At 42.2% G+C, this 22,933-nt stretch overlaps 1 protein-coding gene across 1 annotated transcript in view; it reads left to right on the top strand.

Annotated features, from left to right (window-relative positions):
• Positions 1-768: 768 nt before the first annotated feature.
• Positions 769-22,933, top strand: part of LOC119656678 (death-associated protein kinase related) — a 202,887-nt gene continuing 180,722 nt past the window's right edge. Inside the window, exon 1 of the mRNA XM_038063163.1 lies at positions 769-2,023. Coding sequence (XP_037919091.1) covers positions 1,896-2,023 — 128 coding nt within the window. The 5' untranslated portion in view covers positions 769-1,895. The remainder of the gene's footprint in view (positions 2,024-22,933) is intronic.

Below are 22,933 nucleotides of genomic sequence, written 5' to 3' on the forward strand. Positions count from 1 at the left end.
CTGGGCTGTTGCTTCAGTTCTTTCCCTTTCGCATTCGTTTTCCATTCGCACATCCTAGTCGGTTGACTAAACCTAACCCCAGCCCAGCCCTGAAAGCTCTTTGCTCGTCCGAAAACAGTTTCGTTTGGCCGTCACGGCGAGTTCGTCGGGGAACTTGCCCAATTATGTAAATTTAACCGAAAGCATAATCGATACTGTTCGTTATAACGTTTTAATTTTTGAGATGCGTTATAAGCGAATTACAATGTATATACAAAAGGACTTTGAGTATTAGAAAGTTTTGGCTGGGACTACATAAGAATAAAGTTGATGTTGAATATTTGTAATGTATGGTCAATAGGTTTTCAATTATTTGAACAATTTATTTCCCTTACGGAAAACAATTTCGTTTTCTTTCTATTATAATCGTCCGCCGAGCTAAACAGTTACATAATACTCGTTGTTAATTCGAAATTTCGATATTTGAACAGCATTTTATTACGAAATACCAATAGTGGAGGCATTAGTTGTTCTCTAAATAAGCAATCGGACTCATCCCATTAACATTTATATTAATTAGTAATTCATCAAAATTGTGGGAAAGTTATATGAGGGAACATGTGAGTTTTGTGATTTATGTATTATTAGCATTGTCAGTATCCTTTATAATATGCACTGCAAAATTATGATTAATCTATTTCAGATTTCGAATTTATTTCCAGTAATTCAGCTCATCCACAGACTCGTTCCACGCTACCATGATTCGCTGAAATCCACACCCGTTAATTGTCATTCTTCACGAAACCTTGGCAACCCTATTGTACTCCATGCCAGTTAGAATCGAATGGGAAATGGCAGAAAAGAAAATCTGAAGGAAGTGAAGGGTCAGGAAACGGGTGAAACGATAACGAGAAAAAATCGAAGTTCAATCGAAAATACGAGCGGCCGCGCGAGGTGAAGCAGCAGCAACGGCGGCACAAAGAAGTTCTACAAGAAGTAACGACGAGTTAGCAGCAACGACGGCAACGAGATAACGACCAGCCGCGACGTCAGCAGGGAGCCCGTCTCGAGCTTGCACAAAAGCGGACGGAAAACGAGTTTTGAGCTCGCGAATCGGACCCCGGACTCGGAATCGAGCACCGTCGAGCAGTTAGTGTTCGCCAGTTGTCACTTCGCAGTCGAGTTTTGAGATTGAGTGCATTCCGCGCTCGTAGCGAGAAGTCAGAAGCCACAAATCAGAATTGCAAGTTGGAAGCTGGCCGCGGCCGAGCCAAGTGGAAAATTTCGTTGCTATTTGCCGTCGAGGGTTTGCACGGGCACACACGGTTCGTTGTTCCAAGTGCAGCACAGACGTTCGCATCCCAGTTTCAGTTTTTTGTTCGCCTGAGTGAGCCAAGTTCCCGGCCGTCCCTCAGGAAAGGGATAAGTGGTCCAGTGTGTTCGCGGGCGTGGTGATCCGACTCCAAAACGTTCGAAAGTCACCAGTTGTGCGGACGACAGACGTACTGAGAACCCGCGAGGAAAGTGCTGTATGCAGCAGAAGATGGGCCCTGCGGCAGGCGAGCAGTGAGCAAGCGATCGGGAAAAAATAGTAAAAATCGGCGCCTGAGCGGCGAAACCTTGCGAGCAAGAAGTGTGATGACTTGTTTCTTTCTCCTTGAGACCCATTCCGTGCAATTCGCGATCGAGGAGCTGCCGCGGTTTGAAATTCGACTGGAATAAATCGAGATCCGAGCGAAGAGTGGTTCGAAGCGTGTCGCAGCAGACGTGAGACCGGAAAACGTCGTCGTCGCTGCCGTGGAACTGCAAGTGCGCTCGTTACCGAGAAAACAGTGTTTTCAGTGAAGTATTTTGAAATTCAGTTACAAGCAATCGTGATTATAGTTTTGCCCGGGGAGAGACAGCCAAATCGACAAATGCTGTCCGACGGAATTCGTCCCATCGGAGATGGGCTCCTGGACGTGGAGGAGGAACGTCTCCGGGCCTTGCTGGTCCCGCAGGATATCAACGAAGTGTACGAGGTGGAGCAGACGCCGTTTGCAAGGTAAGCAGTGGCCCAGTGGCATGGATTTCAGTTCAGGGAAATGGTGAAAATGTGCAGATGGACGGGCCGTTGACAATCTGCCGTGAATGGGGTCCCTCGGCGACACGGTGTGACCACTCACACCAAGGGAGTTGCACAACTCAGCGCGGCGCGCGTGAAAAAGTCAGAAATGCATGTGCACAGGCGACGGGCTGGAATGAGGGAGTGTGTGTACGCTGCTGGGTGCGTGTAGGTTTAAGGGCACTGCATTACCGGCGAAAATGTCACCTTAAATGGAAAGTATTTTTGATAGTTTTCCGGACCTCATACTAACTTTTCGTGTGGGAGACTTTACACTTTAGCTGTTTGGTTGGTGATAGGCTCTGTTTTGACTTTAACCCTTGCCATATCTTCCCAAGAGGGTCCGAAAAACCGCGTCAGTGGCAACCTTGCAAAAGTGACCCTTTGCCTCCACAATTGCATATTCTTCCTTCGCAATTGGTGTCCTATTTTTTCTCCCCTGATACCCAACGTCTGGTTAGTCGGAATTAAGTCCATGAAAGTAAAATTGCGAGTGATGTTTTTCTGAATTTCCTGCTGTGGGTCTCAGTAGCGAAGAGAACCCAAGATGGCCGTGTGCCTTAAGGGGCTCTTTCATTTCCATGAATTCACTTGGTTGCTCTTGCAATTCAAGATGAGAAAGCAAAAATTGAATTCTAGTTATGATGGTCGAGGGTCTTATCTCCGGAAAACAAGAATCTGTCTTAGCATGAACGCAAGCATTTTTTAGCGACAACAAATTATCGATTCTCAGTCGGATGTCTGGCGACACATGTTCCAGTCATAGTCAGTTTGCGCCAAACAGATCAGTACAAAAACATTTATGGATGATTCAGCTCGTTGATCTGTTCTTGCGTATAAATATTGTACGTTCAAGGAAGAATATAATACAGATTGGTCGTAGTAGGATCACCATCCAAACATATGTCTTGGCGGCTATTGTTGCTCCTAATTTTTGAAAGTTTATGAAATAATATCAGAAGCAACGGGTTATCCGCTAGTTGAAAAATACCTTTCGAATGGAAATCAAGCTAATCTCAAAGCTGCCGAATTTGACCAAAAGATTTATGATGTTTTTGCGCCTTGTCATGAAGGAACTTTCTGCACTCCCTGATGCAGAGTTCATACTCTCCAGTCACTGGATGTGCTAATAAAAATAGTCACCTCTGAAGTGGAGGGGGTTAATGCGAATTGTTCTGTGTTACTTGCTCCATGATAGTCCAAAACTCCACCAAAAACAGGATTAATTCCTCACTTTTGAATTAATATGATGCGGAGTAATGGTGTTATAGACAAATGTGGCTCCTTTAATCTGCAAAGAAACTACAGGGGGCAGAACATACCTATTCTCACCGATAGCCAAGCAGCGATCAAAGCACTTAGGTCCAACCAGGTGAACTCTAAACTGGTATGGGAATGCCTTGAGAAACTGAATACACTCGGCTCGTCCAACAAGGTCTGCATACTTCGGGCTCCAGGCCATGCAGGACGAACTGGCCAAGAAGGGGACAGGGATGCCTTTACACGGGCCAGAATCCTTCTGTGGAATCGGAAACGGTTTCATGGCTATGAATCTAAGAAATGAAGAACTATACTGGGCTGGCCTACCAGGGATGGAGCATTCCAGGGTACTTATTGGGGGATACGAACCCATGCGGACAAAGGATTGCTTAAACTTCACCAAAAAGAACCTCCGAATCATAGTGGGAAATCTCACTGGTCATTGTCGGCTGAACTATCACCTAGGGAAGTTAGGGATATCTACGGACACTGCCTGCAGGTTTTGTGAAGAGGAGGACGAAACCTCTATACACGTCCTGGAACAGTGTCCGGTACTTGTGCAAAGTAGGTCGAGACATCTGGGAGAACAGTTTATACCAGATGCAAAGCTGAAAGATCTGGAAGTAGGCAACATACTAAAGTTCCTAACGGTTATAGGCCTGCTTGAGATACTATGATCAATAGGTACACTATAACCAGTAAAAGAGGCACAATAGTTCTTCAAGGACGCGGTGCGACCTTCCCTTAACAGAATAATAATAATGATGTTACTTATTCCTACGATTTGAATGCCGCCAGTTCATTATAGTGCTCGCAATTTCGACGATCTTGCCCACCTATGAATTTGAATCTGTTGTGGACTTCGAGGAAAATTAAGAACAGATCAGATCTTTTTGCTGGGGACGAAGGAAAACATTGGAATGTCGCCGTGAGCTGCACGTTCTTTTCATCACTTTCAAGACCGCATATGATAGTATAACCAGCCAAACTTTACATATCCATGAGAGAGTTCAATAAGCCGACAAAATGAGTAAGTGTAAAGTTAGGTAGAAGCAGCAGGATCACTCTCTAGATCTTTCCCTATCAACAACGGTCTAAGGCCATGGTATGCTTTATCATGTATTCTGTTTAACCTGGTCTTAAAAAAGTGATCCGCGATGCTGAGGTGAATGCCAGAGGTACTATCTTCTGAAGACATAGAAGCAGAATAACTAGAGGTGTACAAATTATTTTCGTGGTGGGGCGAGATCATGAGATGTATATTCATAGAAGTAAGGGCAACATCTTGCAGCACTGGTTTACTGAGAACAATGGATATAGGCGATTATTCCTTTAAAACTGTTGAAGATTTCTCCTACCTCGGGTCGAAAATCAAAGTCGATAACAGCTAAGATGAAGGAAAGCGTGTACTATGGTTAGCAGTTAACAGAGCCTATTTCAAGCTACAAAAACAATATCATTCGTGTTAGTCGTAGAGAAAATCCGACTCAGTAGACTGATGTGAGTAGGTCACCTGATTCGTATAATCTACACTACACGATCAGTTTTTCACAAGTTTGCCATAAGTCATCAAAAACTGACTGATGAGAAACTGATGAACTGACGTGTTTAGTATAATAATAATCGTTGGTGCAACAAACCATATTGGATCAGGGCCTTGAAGTGTGTTAGAGCACTTCATTTAAGATCGTAACGGTACATAACAGGATACCCTACAGGAGGCATTGCGCTTGCCCGAGATTATTACCCTGATTTGACTCAGCTACTCATTCACAGCTGAGTCAACTGGTATCCGACGTCAAATCACGATACAAATCTCACTGCCCCCAGTGAGATTTGAACCGCGACCTTTTGTCTTTAGTATAAACAGGACGAAAAAAGAAATTTTGTCGCATGCATTTAAACATCCGAACTATTCAGAAGTCATGTTTCGACTAATAACACAATAACAACTGCACTAAGCTTAGCTTGGTATTAGTTCAACCAGATTTGTTTGTTCCGTTCACAAGCGGGGTCGGCTCGTCGTTGTCGGTTTCGCCATTTGGCTCTATCAAATGCCTGATCTGGATGCAATCTCGAGGCTTTTAAATCCCCATCCAACGTATCAAGGTATCGTTGTTTCGGCCTGCCTTTTGGTCTTTTACCATCGACTTCGATGTTCAGACCAATCTTGGCAAGTGAATTCTCGTTAGCGCGAATTGCGTGACCATACCATCGAAGACGCATCTCTCGCAATTTCTTTACGATCGGTGCAACCTCATAACCATAGAGGGCGACAGGACGGACGACATTGCGGTAAATTTTAAATTTGAGACGTTCGTTGATACGTCTATCACAAAGAATACCGTTTGCGGAACGCCATTTCATCCAGGTTGCGTTAATACGTGAAGCAATTTCATAACGCAGCTCTCCATTGGCTGATGGCATTGAATCGAGGTATTTAAATCGCTCAGTTCTAGACAGATCACTGCTGCTGATACTGATTGTGCCTGCTTCATGGGGATCGGTCGTCGAAAATTCAGTTTTATTCAGATTCAATCTGAGACCGTGTTGCATGAGGCGATCATTCCATTTTTGGACAAGTTGCTCGAGATCATTTTTGCTATGTGATCCTAGGAAAACATTATCTGCATAAACCATAATTTTGTATATTCTGACTTACGCCAAAGTGATGAAAAACTGATCGTGTAAAGTAGGTATATAGGTGTGGATGATCCACCCCGGGAAGTCTGTAGGGGCAATATCTATAAAGAAGACGTAGTAAATCCTGCCTCGGATAGAGCGATATTGTAGGCCAGGATGCCAGTAAGCTGTTAGAGACAATGACAAGGAATTCCACGTGAAACGGATGTTTGAAGTTCCTTATTAAGGCAGGCATAGACTGAACAACGATTGTTGTGCCGTGAGCTTGGGATGGTATTTTTATTTTTAAGTTCTGGTTTAACGGAGGCATATTCAAATCTGCTTGGCTTAAAAAAATTTCCACGGAGAGGATTGTATTTAGTGTGCCCGCTCGTCCAATTACGATTACGGTGAAGCCTCTTTCCCGAGCAAAACTAATTTTTTTTTCTGGACTTTCAACGGTTCTCTTTAATATCCCCGAATCGTATGAGGCTTTGTGCCAATTAGATTTTCTCGGATTATGTTTATTGTGATCATTCTGTCTATTCACTTTCCTTCATTTCATTCTCTACACTAATGTCAATCTCCGCATGTTCAAGCGGCTTAACTCCTTACTTTTCGGTCCTATAGTTGCACTCCCTTCCCAAGAATACCTTTTTTGCATTCAATTCACAATTTCCGACTTCAAAATATATTTTCCACCTTTCCGTTAAATTTTACCCGCTGTCTTCTCAACCTCCAAAACAAATGTTACAAAATGCTGCCCAGGCTAATAAAGACATAGGTCAAGCCCTTCTTAAAAAAATATATTCGACGAATACCAGAGGATTTCAACGTGGAAAGTTGACAATCGACCAGATATTTTCAGTGAAATAAATACTGAAGACTGACCCAGATTTGGAGCACCTGCAAAACTGAAAATTCATTCCAATAACAATGAGTCAAGTCGGGGCAATGTTGGCAATCGGTAGATATGAATAAGGCGGTCAGTTGACTTCGTACTGCTTCATAAGACATCTCAAATGGTGGTCTATGTGAATGAGGTAAATGCACTGCCACTATCAAAAAATAGCCCGAAACATAAAGTTACACTTGACGAACCAGGGGAAGAAATTAGCTTAAAAATAAATATAGCGAAAATTTTTGCTCAAACTATAAAGAAAACGCCAAAATGACAAGCGTCTAAAATTTCGTATAAGCCGATAGGTTTGAGGTATTGGCTACAATCACCTTTGTGACAACAAAACGAGAAAAGAAAAAGGGACCTTCTGCCACGTACTGTCAAAATTAAAAAAATAAAAATGTGCGTGTGAAAACGTCTGTGATGCATGGACAATGGGCTAGACCAGTACGAGTCTTCAGAGAAAAGAAGAAGAATCTTCGGCCCAGTGAGGGAAGGCCGCCTGCGATAAATTAGGCATAACACTTCTTATATGGCGAGACACAAGCCGCCATTTATAGAAAATTCGACGGACTATGTATTGCATGACGATGACAGAAGGATTCAAAGGTAACTTGGAAGGCAAAATACTATTTGGGAAGCCCTGGGAAGACTCAGTGGACGACAGTTTCTTCCCATTTCGTCAGCTCATCATTGTTTTTACCCTAGACGAAACACGGTCTTTACACGCTGCACAATTTTACCAATTGGAGAACGCGGTCGGTTGATTGGGGCGAAAACTTCGAAAGGCCAAGTGTCGTCTTTGGAATGCAGCGCTATAGAAAACCTTTTCATCAACGATATTTGTTGTGGGTTTCTGGCATGCTGTTTGTAATTCTTGTACCACCACGCACAGTTCTTTCCCAACTACGAAGAAAGAGATTGTTATATCTTAGTCTTACTGGTATCATCGAAGTGAATTACGGCGTCTTCTATACTCCCGAGGTTTGAAAAAGGGTCCTGTATACATATTTATTATGAACATGGGCATAAGCAAATGATCACCTCTAAACGCAAGGAAAGCTACTTTTATTTTCAATATACGTTTCCAAAAGCAATGTTCCTCTATCCTTTGGAAAGAGGCCCTGATTCCGACCGACTATTCTTGTCAAAAAATTGTTAACACATCCATACTGGCTTCATTAAGGACTTTCGACTTCTATCCAAACTTACCCTGTTCAACGTTTCCTATTCTATTGTAAAGTAGATCACTTACTCCATTGTTACTTATTTCAAAGAGTGTTTTTTTTTTGTGTTGGTTAAACATTATCCTTTTACTTTTTTTTAATTCAAAGGGTTTCAGGGCCCGTTTTTGTTCTGCTCTCTATAAATGACATTCGATGTACTTGTCCCTCAGAACTTCCTGAACTCTTTACACCATTGACGTTGGGGTATATATGCCGTTTTCCTTTCCTTTGAAAATTTGAGTATAACCATTGGTTTTGTAGGATATCCAAAAGTTTGGGCTTAATCTAGAGTTCCATTCATAATTGCGAATGTCTTGTTTGTACTTTTGCTATTATTAGGAAAAGGACAAAAACAAAACTTTTCTCGGGCACCATATTTATACCGAATTCTGTTAAAGTTGGGCGCAAGTTGAGAGTGCAGCAATATAAAAGAAAAGAACGTACTGACGAAGAAAACAGATGGTTCCCAAAATACTGTATATGCAGTAATTCAATAAAAATCCTTATTTAAAATAGGAAGCTTCTTTTGGGAAAAGAAAAACGACTTACAGGTTTCGCCTCGTTCTCGTTCACTTGATATCTAACCAGATCAATTGGATAGAAAGTACTTCCACTTTTTTAGGCTAACCGACCTCAGAGGTAAGACAGTCCTGATGAGTCCACTCTGCGTCGGACAAAATTGTCAATCGTTTCTCTTTCTTGAAAAAAATAGTTGCTAACCCAGAGAAGGGATCTATGGACGACTCAACCCTTAATCAAGAACTTTCTTGTGTTAAAGTGTTGTCATATTGTCCAGGACTTTTACGGCAATTATTGGCATTGGAAAACCTTCCAAATTAATGGAACTATCAAGAGAGAAAATGGAATCTAATTTACCAGCTTGGTTTTTGATTGTGATGTATTACCCGAGAGTAGACACTGTATTTTTGAGGTTGCAGGGTAAGTCTCCAAGAAAAGGGACTTTATCAAGCCCTGTTGATAGAGGTAGTGATTTTCACGTCATTTTTCCTTACACTAAGAATTTTGCTGAGTGGTTAGAGCACAAGCCTGCCGTACGGAAGGTTACGGTTGAAATCTCACTGGTGGCAATGGGATTTATATCGTGATTTGACGTCGGATACCAGTCGACTCAGCTGGGAGTGAGTATGTGAGTCAAATCAGGGTAATAATTTCGGACGAGCACAATTCCTGGCATTGATAGCGTTAGCTATAAGATTGGAAGGAAAAATTTGTAAGGGAAAAAAATAGTATCTTAGTATTAATAATAATAATAATAATCGTTGGCGCAACAATCCATATTAGATCAGGGCCTTGAAGTGTGTTAGAGCACTTCATTCAAGACCGTAACGGTACACTAGGAGGCAATGTGGTCAGCATTGCGCTCGCCCGAGATTATTACCCTGATCTGATCTTAGTATTCCTAAATTTAAAGTTACAAGGAAATGCGGAAATCAAGGCTGAAGGATATGAAGGTTTTAGTGTATTCCGTGGAATCAAAATATTCCTAGAACAGTAGTCAGAAGAGAAATAAGAATCAAAGAAAATTATTTAACGATATCCTTCAATTGCTTGCTCAAAAATTGACGGGAAAATCCAGGATTTTATTTGTAAGCGAATGCTGTAGCTCCTATCACTTTCATTGGTAGGCCATTTATGCTACTTTCTTAAGGCAATCACAAACATTCACGTAGAGGGTTGGAATTTGCTACCTTAACCATTACGACCACTTTTCGGACTCTCAGAATTTAATCGACATTAGATTATCTTTCAAAGTCCTTTATAACAAAAGGGATCGCAGGTTGAAAATGTAGACAATAAGGTGGTTTTTTTCATAGCTAATCTATAGTCGGCTGAAATATGTAAAGTATCAGATGAATACTTCACAAGCATATAGGCATAGGCTTTGAGGTCCTTCGTTATCTACGCTATCAAAGACCACCTGTAAGTTACACAGAGTGTAAGGCGAGTCACCCGTCAGATGTGATTGGTAGTTGCAAATGGTAGCGCTATAGTTTTCAAGACCAAGACTGCTATTGGGGAAGGAGTAAAATCCTTGGGACTAGCTCGAGGAATTCATGCAAGATATCAACTTTCTTACTCTACAGTTGGCTCTGACTAGTCAGGAAGTAAATACATGAGAGTTTTGCCTTTGCCTCTGGAACTTCAGCAGTGTTTATTGTAAGTTGTACCCAATCTGACGGCATAGTTTCCTACTGGCCATTGAATCGTACCGATCTCTGGGTTTTTGTAAGTGTTTCCAAACGCGTGTCTCATAAGATCCTATGTACGGGTTTTGTTTTATGAGACCCAAATCTTGCTCGATTTAGGACAGGTGTTGTAGTTATCAACTGAAAAGTAGTACGAATAGGTTCCGGTTTTAACCACAGGCAACGGGCGTAGGCAAGATAGGAATCTCGTCTGGCTAATTTGTCCGCCCACTACATTCTTGTGTTAGCGAATTCAGTGGAGAGGAACTTTACGCGAACTGCCGCTGGTATACCTTTGAAAACTATAATTCAATTTGTTGTATGTATTTGACAAAACTCCTGTTCCGATATCACAGCCTTTTTTTGATCTCCGTCGTTGGAAAGCATGCGATATCATAGACTTTACCGGCTTTCTACTGCGACCTAGGTGGAAATCCCACAGCAAAGTCTTTCTGGAGTCCTGCTTATGAATAGTAAAGCCCATTGGAGATTCCAAAAGTACCTAACAATATGCAGCAATGGCAGTAGAGCTTCGTTGCCCAGCATCCTGGTTCCCGGAGGGTAACTTTTATGTGAGGTATCGTGACACTTGCCAGATGAAGGTTTTCAATTCCAAAATTGAATTCGCCAATATTCTGCTCAGAAAAAAGACGCTGGCCTTATTCTTCACAAATATGCGGGTTCTGTTTTTACTTGGAAGTTCAGGATAGGTTAAAAGGATGGATGGGAAACATGTTTTGAATTATTCAAGGTACATATCATATATTTTTGCCGACGTCATTGGCAGAGTTTCACCTTGTAAAGGGAAAGAACGTACTTTTTTTATTGAAGACTCTTCTGAGTTCCTTCATTTTAAGATTTTTCGTATTGGCTACGAATAATCGAGCTGACCATTCCGATTTTCTCAACGTGGCAGTTTGAGGAGCAGTAAAATTTTATTACAACAATTCCTAGCCTGAGGTTCCCGTAATTCTTATTTGCTTTTAGTAGGACGAACCAGGGGGCGTAGACCTACGTGATGTGATGTGGAGGTGCTGGCGTGTAAACCTCGGACTTTATTGACGTATTTATTCAATATGATACGATAAGTGGCGACATGGTTCTGAGTGTTGGCCGACTATAAAAGACAATGGACGGTGTGTTACGGCAATGGAGACGAAAATGTTGGGTTGGACTAGTGGCGTGACACGCTTTGATCACATTCGAAATGAGGATATCCGCGATTGGTATGGGATTGCGCCGATCGTGGAAAAATTGGGAGAGAGGCGTTTTCGATGGTATGGTCACGTAATACCGGCTAACGAGAATTCATTCGCCAAGATTGGTTTGAACAATGAAGTCGATGGTAAACGACCAAAATGCGACCGAAACAACGGTGGCTGGATACGTTGGATTTGAAAGCCTCGCGATTGTTCCAGATCAGGCTTTTGATAATACAAAACGGCGCAACCGATCAGGATGAGCTGACCCCGCTTATGAACGGGACAAAAGCTTTAGAAAAAGAAGAAGTCGTTTCGTATTGCTGGACATATGATACACAAGACCGTGGAGCATTGAAAGTAGGATTAGATTCGATGAGCTGCTCTACCGCATTTTCGGGGAGAAATTGGGCTCTGTAGAATTTTGGTCTGAACCAGGATGTTCGCTTTACTCTGACATTTTAATCCGGTCGTTCAACTGCATCTGATTTGCCATCTTCGAGTGTCGTCAGTCGTTTCTTGAGTATATCCTGTTTTATTTGGGTTTTATAATAGTTGGGTCGCTTTGACTCAAAATAATTTACTTAGGGTGTTACTTCACACTACCAATGCGGCGGTAATCAAAGGTGGTGAGGTTGAAGGACTCAAGATTAGTCTTATTAATCTTTGAAGGGGGTCCTTTGTTTTTATTGGACCTGAAACAGAGTGTTTATTCTCGGTACTTTTGCAAGGGAAAATTGTGTTCTAACCAAGGATATTCCCAAAGCATTTGTAAGGCGTCAAAGTCTCATATGAGTGCGATACTTTAATTTTCACTGCGCTATATGATGTCAATCAAACAAGACTGAGTTCATAAAAGGAAAGTAAAACATATGGAATGTGCTGAATGCAAATTCCTGTTTGATTTCGGAAAGAATCATCGGAAATTGAATCTGCCGAGAAGGATTGTGATTGAGGGTTGCAAAATCAAACACGGCAGCTGTTCGATTCGGTCTAGCCAACTTCAAGGAGCGAGGGTATCGCATGGATACTGGCGACAACCTAAGTAGCACATACACATGTACCTCATCTGGAAAAAATAATTCTAATAGCATTACCCTCATTGCTAGTGAACGCAACATATAAGGCGCGACCGGCGCCACAAATGATAGTATTTCTTCAGAATTCTGCACAAACTAGTTCCAAGCATCCGCCACTCGACTCCCTCTGGCCTAAGCCAATTAGAAGACTACAAAACTAACAACCTTGAATATTCTAGTGCTAGGCACATATAGAGCGCCCCATGTGCATGCCCGACGACCATATTGTCATAAGATTGGATGAAAAAGTTCCATTGGAATGCTGCGTGTCAATATTCAAGAGCAACTGAACAAATAAAACTGAAATTGCCGGAGAAAGAGTTTTTCATGGCGGACATGACGGATTCCGAAGAACAATTCATTCATAACAAAAAGCGTCTATAAATTACGGAATTTTAGTGGAATTTCTCCAAATGATAATTGCAGAATTGCTGGCCGCAAGTGTGGATGTGGATGGACTCGATGATTGGTAGCATCACGTAATACAGCATCCGTCCCAGAGATCAGGGTACATCATCTTCACATGAATTGTGTTACTTGCAGCATTAGAAACGGCGAGCAAGCAGCACAAATACCAGCGGAAAAAAGCGGACAATCTTGGAGACTTTGGTCGCTATCGCTGTCGCCGCCATTCGCCATATACACCAGCGTCAAAAGCAAGTTTCCCATCTTGTTCGGTGGGTCTTGAGGTGCCGCGAGCCGCAGCGGTCTCGCGTATTTGCACAAACATTTGCTTTGGGGAATTCTTCAGCGTTGCTTGTTGTTTTTGTTGCAGCAGTTGCTGTTGTAGTTGTTGCTGCTGCTATTGTTGTTGGCAGTGTAGAGTCTCTTGTATTATTAAGTTGAGTCGAGGCAAGCAAACGACCTTCATACTTTTTCATCACGGAACAGAATCGAGAGGAAAGGCTTTTGCACTGAAAAGCGAGCAAAGCGAAAAGATACCAACCAGGGCCCGACGACATCATATCTCGGATGGAGTTACGACGTGCGGCCGTTGCAGCTTCTGGTGATTGTGTCGGCAGGCGAGGGGAGGGATCGGGGTCCCTAAGTCGTGGTCAGGCCAGATCTTAGAGAGAAACACATTCACGACATACAAAAGTACCACAGCTGGCTCACTGCGGATGGCTAGCTAGCTAGCATGCAGGCATGCCCCTTTAGATATGGTCGCCCGTTTTGCCTTTTCTTGGCGGCGCTGCCACGACGACTCAAGCAAGATTTTTATGAAGACTTCTTTCTATTTCTTCTTGTGGCTTGCGAAGAGGCCAGGGAAGATTGTGCTAGTGCTTCGCGACGACTGTAGATTTCCATTCCCGTCTCGTCTTGTTCAACACAGTCGAGTTAGTATTTGAACGAATTGAAGGGGCCAAAGCCATTTCTAGTTGCGGAACGAATAAAAGTTTGGTGTTAAGGGGTATCGAAAGATTGGCTGAAGAATGGATTATCGACCTCGTCGAGCAGAAGATGCGAGAAGTTTGGTTTTGGTTGTGATTGGAAGTTGGGAATTGTATACAATTGGGCAGTTTATGAACAGCGAGTGGCAGACGTTCTTTCATCTAACGAAATGACACATGAATTCAGGATTTGTCGAAGGGATACAGGCTACAAGGACAACCTCTTATTTGCGGGCTGTTATTATGTTGGCTAAGTCTGCAATGGATCATGAATAAGTTCAAACTGGAGAAAAACTTCAGAATATTGTGTCGCCTCCGGTAAAATATACTCGAGCAATTTCTCAAAATTTTATAGATTTCATTTGATGCTTCGCGGACGACATTGCTTTAATCTGTAGGGGCAAATATGAAGATACCCTATGTGATAGAATCCAAACTGGACTAAGGATTACTAGTGCCTGGTGCAGGAAGGTGGGACTGCGGATCAACCCAGCCAAAACCACCATAGTACCATCCACTAGGAGGCGTAAGCTTGATCACCTGAGAGAGAGAGGTCAAATATTTCGGAATTATGCTAGACCAAAAATTACTCTGGAAGACGCATGTCGGAAAGCCACGAGGACTCTGATGACTTGCAGATCTATAGCAGGAAAAAATGGGGTTGTAACCCGAAGATACTACTTTGGATATATACTGCAATAGTAAGGCCAATGATTACCTATGGAGCGGTAATCTGGGCAGAAAGAACCGAACTCAGCACACAAGCCAGGGAATTACATAAGCTCTAAAGGCTTGCTTGCGTGTGTATCACTGGGGCAATGAGGACATGCCTAACGACATCCCTGGAGGTCCTGCGGGGATTAACCCCTCTCCATCTGCACATGCAGATGCAGGCAAGGAGGGCAATATTCAGGATGGCCGGTAGTATGAGTGAGGCGGGGAGCTGCCTAAATCGAAGGAAGATCGATATTCTTTCTAGGCGGTATCCCGAAATACTGATACCAAGGGATAGTATGACAACGAGGTTTCACTTCGATAAGAAGTTTGAAACACGTTGGAGTAACAAGGCAAACTGGAAGAGCGTGGCTGCGACATACGGCCTAAACCAGCAACTGATTCCTTGGTACACTGACGGATCCCTCACAGCAGAGGGAGTGGGTGCCGGTGTCATTGGTCCAAGGAGCCAATGGGCAGGTACACTAGCATATTCCAGGCGGAAATATACGCCATAGACAAATATGCCTCCTTTAATCTGCAAAGGAACTATAGGGGGCAGAACATAACTATTCTCACCGATAGCCAAGCAGCGATCAAGGCACTTAGGGCCAACCAGGTGAACTCTAAACTGGTATGAGAATGCCTTGAGAGACTGAATACATTCGGCTCGTCCAACAAAGTCTGGATACTTTGGGTTCCAGGCCATGCTGGGTTGGAAGGTAACGAGGCAGCGGACGAACTAGCCAAGAAGGGAGCAGGGACGCCTTTACACGGGCCAGAACCCTTCTGTGGGATCGGAAACGGTTTCATGGCTATGAATCTGAGAAATGAAGAGGAACGGTTGAGGGAACTATACTGAACGGGCCTACCGGGGATGGAGCAGTCCAGGGTGTTTATTGGGGGATACGAACCCATACGCACAAAGGATTGCTTAAACCTTACCACTGGTCATTGTCGGATGAACTATCATCTAGGGAAGCTAGGGATATCTACGGACACTGCCTGCAGGTTTTGTGAGGAGGAGGACGAAACCTCTATACACGTCCTGGGACAGTGTCCGCCGCTTGTGCGAAGTAGGTCCAGGCATCTGAGAGAACACTTACTACCAGATGCAAGGCAGAAAGACCTAGTAGTGGGGAACATACTAAAGTTCCTAACGGTTATAGGCCTGCTTGAGATACTATGATGAATAGGTACACTATAACCAGTTAAAGGGGGACAATAGTTCTTCGAGGAAGCGGACTTTCCCTTAACAGAATAATAATAATGCTTCGCAATGTTGAGTCCCGAAGAGTTGGTATCACCATCTGGTAGCCTGTGAGATGAATATCATTGCTTTCATTTTGAGGCAAGCATGGTACAACCGGCTTTCGTCAGAATGAATAAGATTGTGTAGAGAATTTGTTACCTAGAAAGCAAGCCCGCAGTTTTTGCTTTCCCAATGCCACTAGTCAACACCTGATCGATAGTCTGCACTGTTAAATGAATCTCGAAGGATTTTGTTCACTTCAAGAAATGGGGGGGGGGGGGTGTATCTGGTGTTTCATTGCGAAATAGGTTCCATAGCTTTTATCGAAAATTTGTCAAATATTACCGAGATTCCAGTGATGAGATGACGTTGCGAGTTGGGTGTTACCATTGTTATCATACGATGTGCAACATGAAACTAAAAAACTTAACAAATATTCTTAATTCGCTTGAAATTGTGTGTGAACTGCATACTGCGACTTTGGTGAAAAAGGTCGAAAGTGTTTCATAAGAAGAAAAACGCCTTGGCACAAAATCTTCTCGAAATAGTTAGCAATATTGGAAAGTGAGCCTTGCGATCGATGACCAACAACAAGATGACAGAGTAGGACATTGAAATTACCCATCGTTTTATTGAAGTTATCCGTCATTTTAATGAAGAAGATCGCCGTCTCATCATACCTTCGACTTGAGAAGTCCGAAAGCTGGCTGGAAAAGTAGGAAAAGAGGTGCGAAATCCACCAAATTAGTATCCCTAGAGAAAAACGATCCGCCACCGACGTAGATTTCATTAAAAAGCTTCCTGACATTGCCAGAGAAAATGAACTACCTCCCAAGCAGCTCTATAACATCACGGGTTTTTATTCCAAAATGCTCCCATGGAAAAGTCTTTTTTTCTAGGCAAGAGGAGAATATAAGTCGATAGAAGCAGTCAAACGGTAATGCGCAAGGCTGGACGCTGCACTACTTTGAATAATGTTTCGACGGAGTGTTTTGTACCTGAGGTTTCTGCACTTTTAAAATCGAAAGCACTTCTTATTTTGGATAACGATCCATCACATCCAAATGAGAAAAATTTGTAAAAACATTCTTGATTTAGCTTATGAATCAAGATAGAGTGCCTGATGATTGCCATATAAATACCTATTTGGGACAGAGCGCATCAATGATACGTACGGTGTATTGTTGTCGATTTTCGCGCTTCAACTCACCCCACTCGAGGGGCCTCTTCTCTTCCTCGACGCCATGTTGTAGCTCAGTCGCTCGTCGGTCATTTTGGAGCCATACAATCTCTCTAATCTACCTGTCCACGGGTATCTGGCCGGACGCGGGTGAAGTTTTCCGTTTGCTATTGTCTTAGGTCAGTGTACCCCGATGACACGACACATATATGAACTGATGACCTTCCCAGTAACAGTGACCATAATTTCCCGGGTACTACTCTCATGTACTAGTTGCGCAGAGAAAATATTGACGCAAACTTAATGTTGGAGTTGAGATAGTTATTTTCCAGATTTTGGGCAAACTCGTGAAGGCAGATTTATCGTAGTTAGCGCATCCAGCGACATCAAGTTCGGTATGGCCGAGGGCAGAAACAGTGCTACGTTAATTACAAATGGCTCGCCGAATTCGATTCTTTGGCAATCAATGCAAGTAGGAAGAGTGCGGTGAAGAATCAGCCTGAGAACTCTGGTTTTTAGTTTCGGTCCGATTCTGTTTGTCTCCAGTTCCAAATTCAGGCAAGGTCCATGACTCCATGCGACACAAACAGATGTTATCCCCGTAATAGAGGTGTTTGTAGAGAGATGACAGCGTCCATTTAACCCCTCCACGCCTTCCAAGCAAGTCAGTATGAGAAACGTCATCGATAATAGAAAGAAACTGTTGGTGACAAAATGTAACACTGACGGATCCCGCTTTGGATTTCACATTCCTCTGAAATACAACAAGTTTTTGAGAAGAAAATACCAAAATAGATGGGAAGAATGGATTTGGTTAATGATTTCAAAATAGCGTCGGGGAAGGAAGTGAGTCCTGAAACAATACTATGAATTTTCCGCAAGCGAGTGTAGTTTGAGTGAGTCATGATAGCGAAGAAGGGACCTTTCACTTCTTGGATTAATCAGATCAAACGATTAGAAATCGCCCGTCAATACGAGAAGGAGAGGAATGAGTTTTGGAAGCAAGTGTAATTTAATGATGATGAGTTTGGGAATGATGGTTGCAGTTACGTTTGGCGGCAATCAAACCCAGCTATGCAAAAACATAATTTACTGTCAACGGTCAAACATGGAGTCGGTAGCATAGTTGGTTGACGGTGCATGTCTGCGAAAGTTCTTGTAGACTCTCGCCGATAACAACGATGAGGTGGCAAAGGAAAATTGCGAGGGAATAACTGGTAAATGCATTATGAGTTAAATTTCGCATCCTGCATTGCATCTTCTATAAGACGTTGCACTGGTTAATGTTTTTTAAAAACGTGCATTGGAAATCCCCTTTAGAGTCTCGTACCATACAAAATACAGCAAAAAGATATTGCCACCGGGGTGGGATCTCAGGAAGTTGACCCCGTTGGTCTTCAATATTTGCTACAGGCATCAATACTGGCCATACAAGAACTGCCTTAAGAGGTATAGCTTTCAGGACTGCTAGGGAGCGGTCCTGGCTGGATTATTGCCAGAACATCTAAAGCCTCAGCGATTCTGTCAGACTCAGTATGATTCTGACCAAGCGAACTAAGACGCCATTCATTCGTAAAAAGTGGAAGGGTTCCTGGACGGAATCTTCTGATGAGAATCTGGAGCTGCTAGTCGAAACGTACCTTCCCGCCAGCGGGGAAGACTGCGAGTCAGAACCTTGGTTGGAGATTGTGCAGCTCCAGTCTTGTGAAATTATTGAATCGGCCATCATTGAGGATAAATTTAGCTGGGATATATACAATTTTTTCGCATATAAATCTCCGAGCACACACGGCTTAATGCCAATCATGTCCCAATAAACAGAAAGAAAGAGCTGTAAAGATTTATCGAAGCTTTATTTTGTTCAGACATGTGCGCCCGGTTTCGATATATAAAGCAGGCAAGCGCGGTTATGGGTCCGCGCAAGACTTTAATGATCCCACAGCGCGTGATGGACATCCAACTAGCATAGAGAGATTCCCTTCTCAAAATGTTCACCTACTTCAAAGGTAAATCCACAGAGACTGCTCTTCGCGAGATATTTGGCAGGGTTGAATGATAATTGCACTACAAGCAACATGCCTTAGTTACTTTCGTAGATATGGAAGGAACATTCAACATATAAGTACCAAAGTCATTAAGGAAGCTCGAATCAGAATAGAGTTTGAGGAGTGTTTTATGTAAGCTGAGAACTTGGATAATCCAATCTGATCTGAAAAGTTCATTTGATCAGAATTATGAGTAGAGGGACGCCTTAGGGTGGTGTGATCTCTCTGATGCTCTGGTTAATAGTGATGGATGAAATTCTGCGGTATTGGATAGGAGCGGGATGAAAGTGGCGACGGACGCCCAGGATTTGGTGATGTTGATGTCTTGAATGTTTCCCTCCGTTATGAGTGAAATTGCGGAACGCGTTGGGAAAGGTGTGTCTGTAGACTGCAAGATGCGGACGCGGCATGAATCCAAACAAACCGCAGCTGACGCTATTTAGCATCAGAACAAAAGTGTCCCAACTCCTGCGGCTAAATGGACAAAGATTGGTACTTTAACCTAGAACTGATGGTTAAGAAAGCCTGTGTAGTCTTCTGCAAGAAGATCTCTTATAAGGAAGTGGACTTCCCGGTCATGGGATATCATTCTGATATACGGTTATATTTTGTGATGGCTGGCACTGAGCAAGAAATATAATAGAACCAAACTTAATAGTAGTACATTCCAGAAGAAGGTACTTGCGATGCTGGACACCTGTCGATGGCTGATCATGTTCGTTGTGTTGACCGACAGTTAAGCGGCCATTCAAGCTTTGTGCTAAGTGAGGACATCCTCCAGGCTGGTGGGGCAGTGTAGGGCTCCACAGAAGGGTTTGGGGAGCTCGCTTAAAGTTACCCTTCTCTGAATTCTCGGTCATAGCAATATATATGGAAATCATCAACTGGCCAGAAGGGCAGGCAGCGTCAATAACAAAACCCAATCTCGACAGATTTTACGCCAGATATACGCAAATGTGTGTAAGACTATGGCGGTTTGCACAGGGCAGTGGCCTATAGGAGAATGTGCCGCGAGACTCGTCATACCCTTCTATTATACTATTCGCATTGTCGAAATTATAGAGAAGAACGATAAGCTTTTAGGCATTTCCTTTGCCTCCACCGATTCTTTGAAGGGATCGCTGGTTGGGGAGCTATCACCGTTCGTAAGCTGGCGTTGAAGATCTGAAATCCTCCCCACAGCAATCACAGCCCTAGGAGTTTGTGGTCTAAAAGCGGCGTACAACAGCACAAACCCCTTGTTCTGTTAATGTTAGAAGAGCTTCATTGAAAATTCTGTACATCTTCTCCACTGAATTCAGTTGGTTTTTCTTTATTGTCATTTTTTTTGGGTTGATTTGGTTTGATTAGATATACGCATAATGAAGGAAAATTTGAAATTTTGCGAATTCAACTGCAAAGAATTGTTCGATATTGACTGGTGCTTCATGTTTTTTTATGCCTAAGGCCGGCAGATCCACTTTAAAAAATGGAAAGAATAAACCACAACTATCGGAATGCACTGATTTCCCTAGAGTCTCTAATACTAATTTTTTTTTGTCGGGGCTTATGACCTCAAGAAAGAAACATTTATCAAGGCGAATGATGTTATACAAAATTTCACAGTTCCGAATCTAATGAACAAAAAAATTGTGATGAATGTTCTGAACACAATTTGCATTAAAGAACACAGAACGGTTCATGGAATCCCAGCAAAAACTCCCAAAGTAGGCAAGCAAATATCAATGGTGATATATTCAATGAGGTGAAACCTTCCATTAAGTCTACCTCCATCACCGCTATCTATGTTTGCGGCTGCTATCCTATCTCTTATCACACATTCCTTTGCAAAAGCATCAATATCTAAACTTATCTCTCTCCGTTCTCGTTATCATCTCATAAAAGCGGACAAACACTAATTCATTAACACACAATTTAGCTAATAGTTAAATAAGAGGGAATGGAAGAAGAACGAAACATGGATCTAAATATCTAAAAATAAATGTTTCCATCCAAAATTCTTTTAGAATACGACCGACACGTTAGTATGGAAATAGTAATTGCACAAATGGTTCGCCACTTTCAACCTGAAATGCATGCCTGACTTACTTAATGTTAGGCTTAGTCAGTATCAGCAAAGCAAACGTAATAAATGCCTAAATAATTGCTCTTGAAATGGGAATTCCAGTTGAATCCCTTGTTCCGCACTTTTGTGATAGTATTCAGACCAAAAGGCTGCAGAATGGAGAGACTTTCGAATTTTTTTTTGCTTTTTTTTTACCCGAAAGACTAACTCGAATGGCATTAAATTCCAGCGGCAAGATGAAGTTATTTGCCTTCCATAAGTAACTTTTTTGAGTCTAAAATGGGATATCTATCCAATCAAAAGTGGTACGGTAGTTGCCTTTGTTTCTAAACAGAGATTTTGCGTAGTTGGAGATTACCTTTATTTGAGATTTCATCATCGTGACCGATTTAATTTCGACGCAATCGTTTATACTATTCTGAGTAATCTACTTTATTTTGAGTGCTACGTAAAACCCTCCTAGAACAGCCTATCAAATCGGACAATCACACTTGAGGCCGAATTAACGTGATCAAAACTTTGTACTATTAATGCTTGCTTTCGTTGGAATATTATCAGCTACTCGACTAATTTCAATGCCGTCAAATGGTTAGCGAAAATTTTTGGCTGACAAGTGGTTAATAACCAGAGATAACACTTTCTACGTAAAACAACTAGGAAGTGTGACCTTGATTCATACTTCTGATAAGTGAGGAATTCAGTTATAAATACAATATGTTGGCGATAGTACCATAACATATTATCCTTGGCCTTACAACTCGCAATTAACAAAACTTGGAATATTAAAAGTTCTTTGTTCAAAGCCCCTATTTTATTGCGTCCCTCATAGCAAGGACCCGAAGTGTGGAAACAATAACCGCACTAGGGTCACCGAATCATCTCCTAAAACATCATTGTCAGCTTCAGTTCACCAAAAGACGTTTCTATTTTCAGGTAGAAATCTCATTCTTGGATATTTTGTAGTTTTACTGTCCTCGCCTTTCTTTTGTAACCATTTCGAACAATTTGATTTATGAGGATTACTTTGGAATGTGGCGGCCGACCTTTGTCATGTCTTCGCCGAAAACCCTTATCCGAAGATCTGAATCATCTCTTAACTAGGTTTTCTCAAAACGGACCGCACAATTAGAAAACTGGTCCCTCGTCCTATCTCAGAAGTACGAAGACAATAAATTCTAAGTAAATACCAGCATCCCTTAATTTACTTCCACATGAAACGAAGTCCGATTTAGTTGTGCTGAAACAAGATAAAATATGGAGAAGATAATCTCACAGACATTTAACAAATATTTAATTTTACAAACCACCTGTAAAGCATATTTTCACCACATAATAATGTTCTGACATTTAATTTTCATAATCTTGCATTTTTAACACAAACGCACCAGCATAGAATGAAAAAAGTAGTGAACGTAGATAAGATAAAGCCGTAACTATGAGTAATTTACCCTTCAAGCAGAGTATGCGCAACAAATAATTGCTGCCGGGGTCTGTATGGTAGATAAGAGGACTAGGCCGAAAAAATGAAATGTCGATAAAAGCGTACTTTGTTGTGTTATTACTCACGAGTTGTGACTGGATTGGCGCGCATTTTATCCTAGAGTTCTGTATCTGAAAAACATGGAAATATTGCGCACACCCAACCCATTACTGACCCTCTTTAGAATTTTTCGTTATCTATTCAAAAACATACAAAAGGGAGACCATAT

Source organism: Hermetia illucens, chromosome 5, assembly GCF_905115235.1.
Source record: "Hermetia illucens chromosome 5, iHerIll2.2.curated.20191125, whole genome shotgun sequence".
NCBI lineage: Eukaryota > Metazoa > Arthropoda > Insecta > Diptera > Stratiomyidae > Hermetia > Hermetia illucens.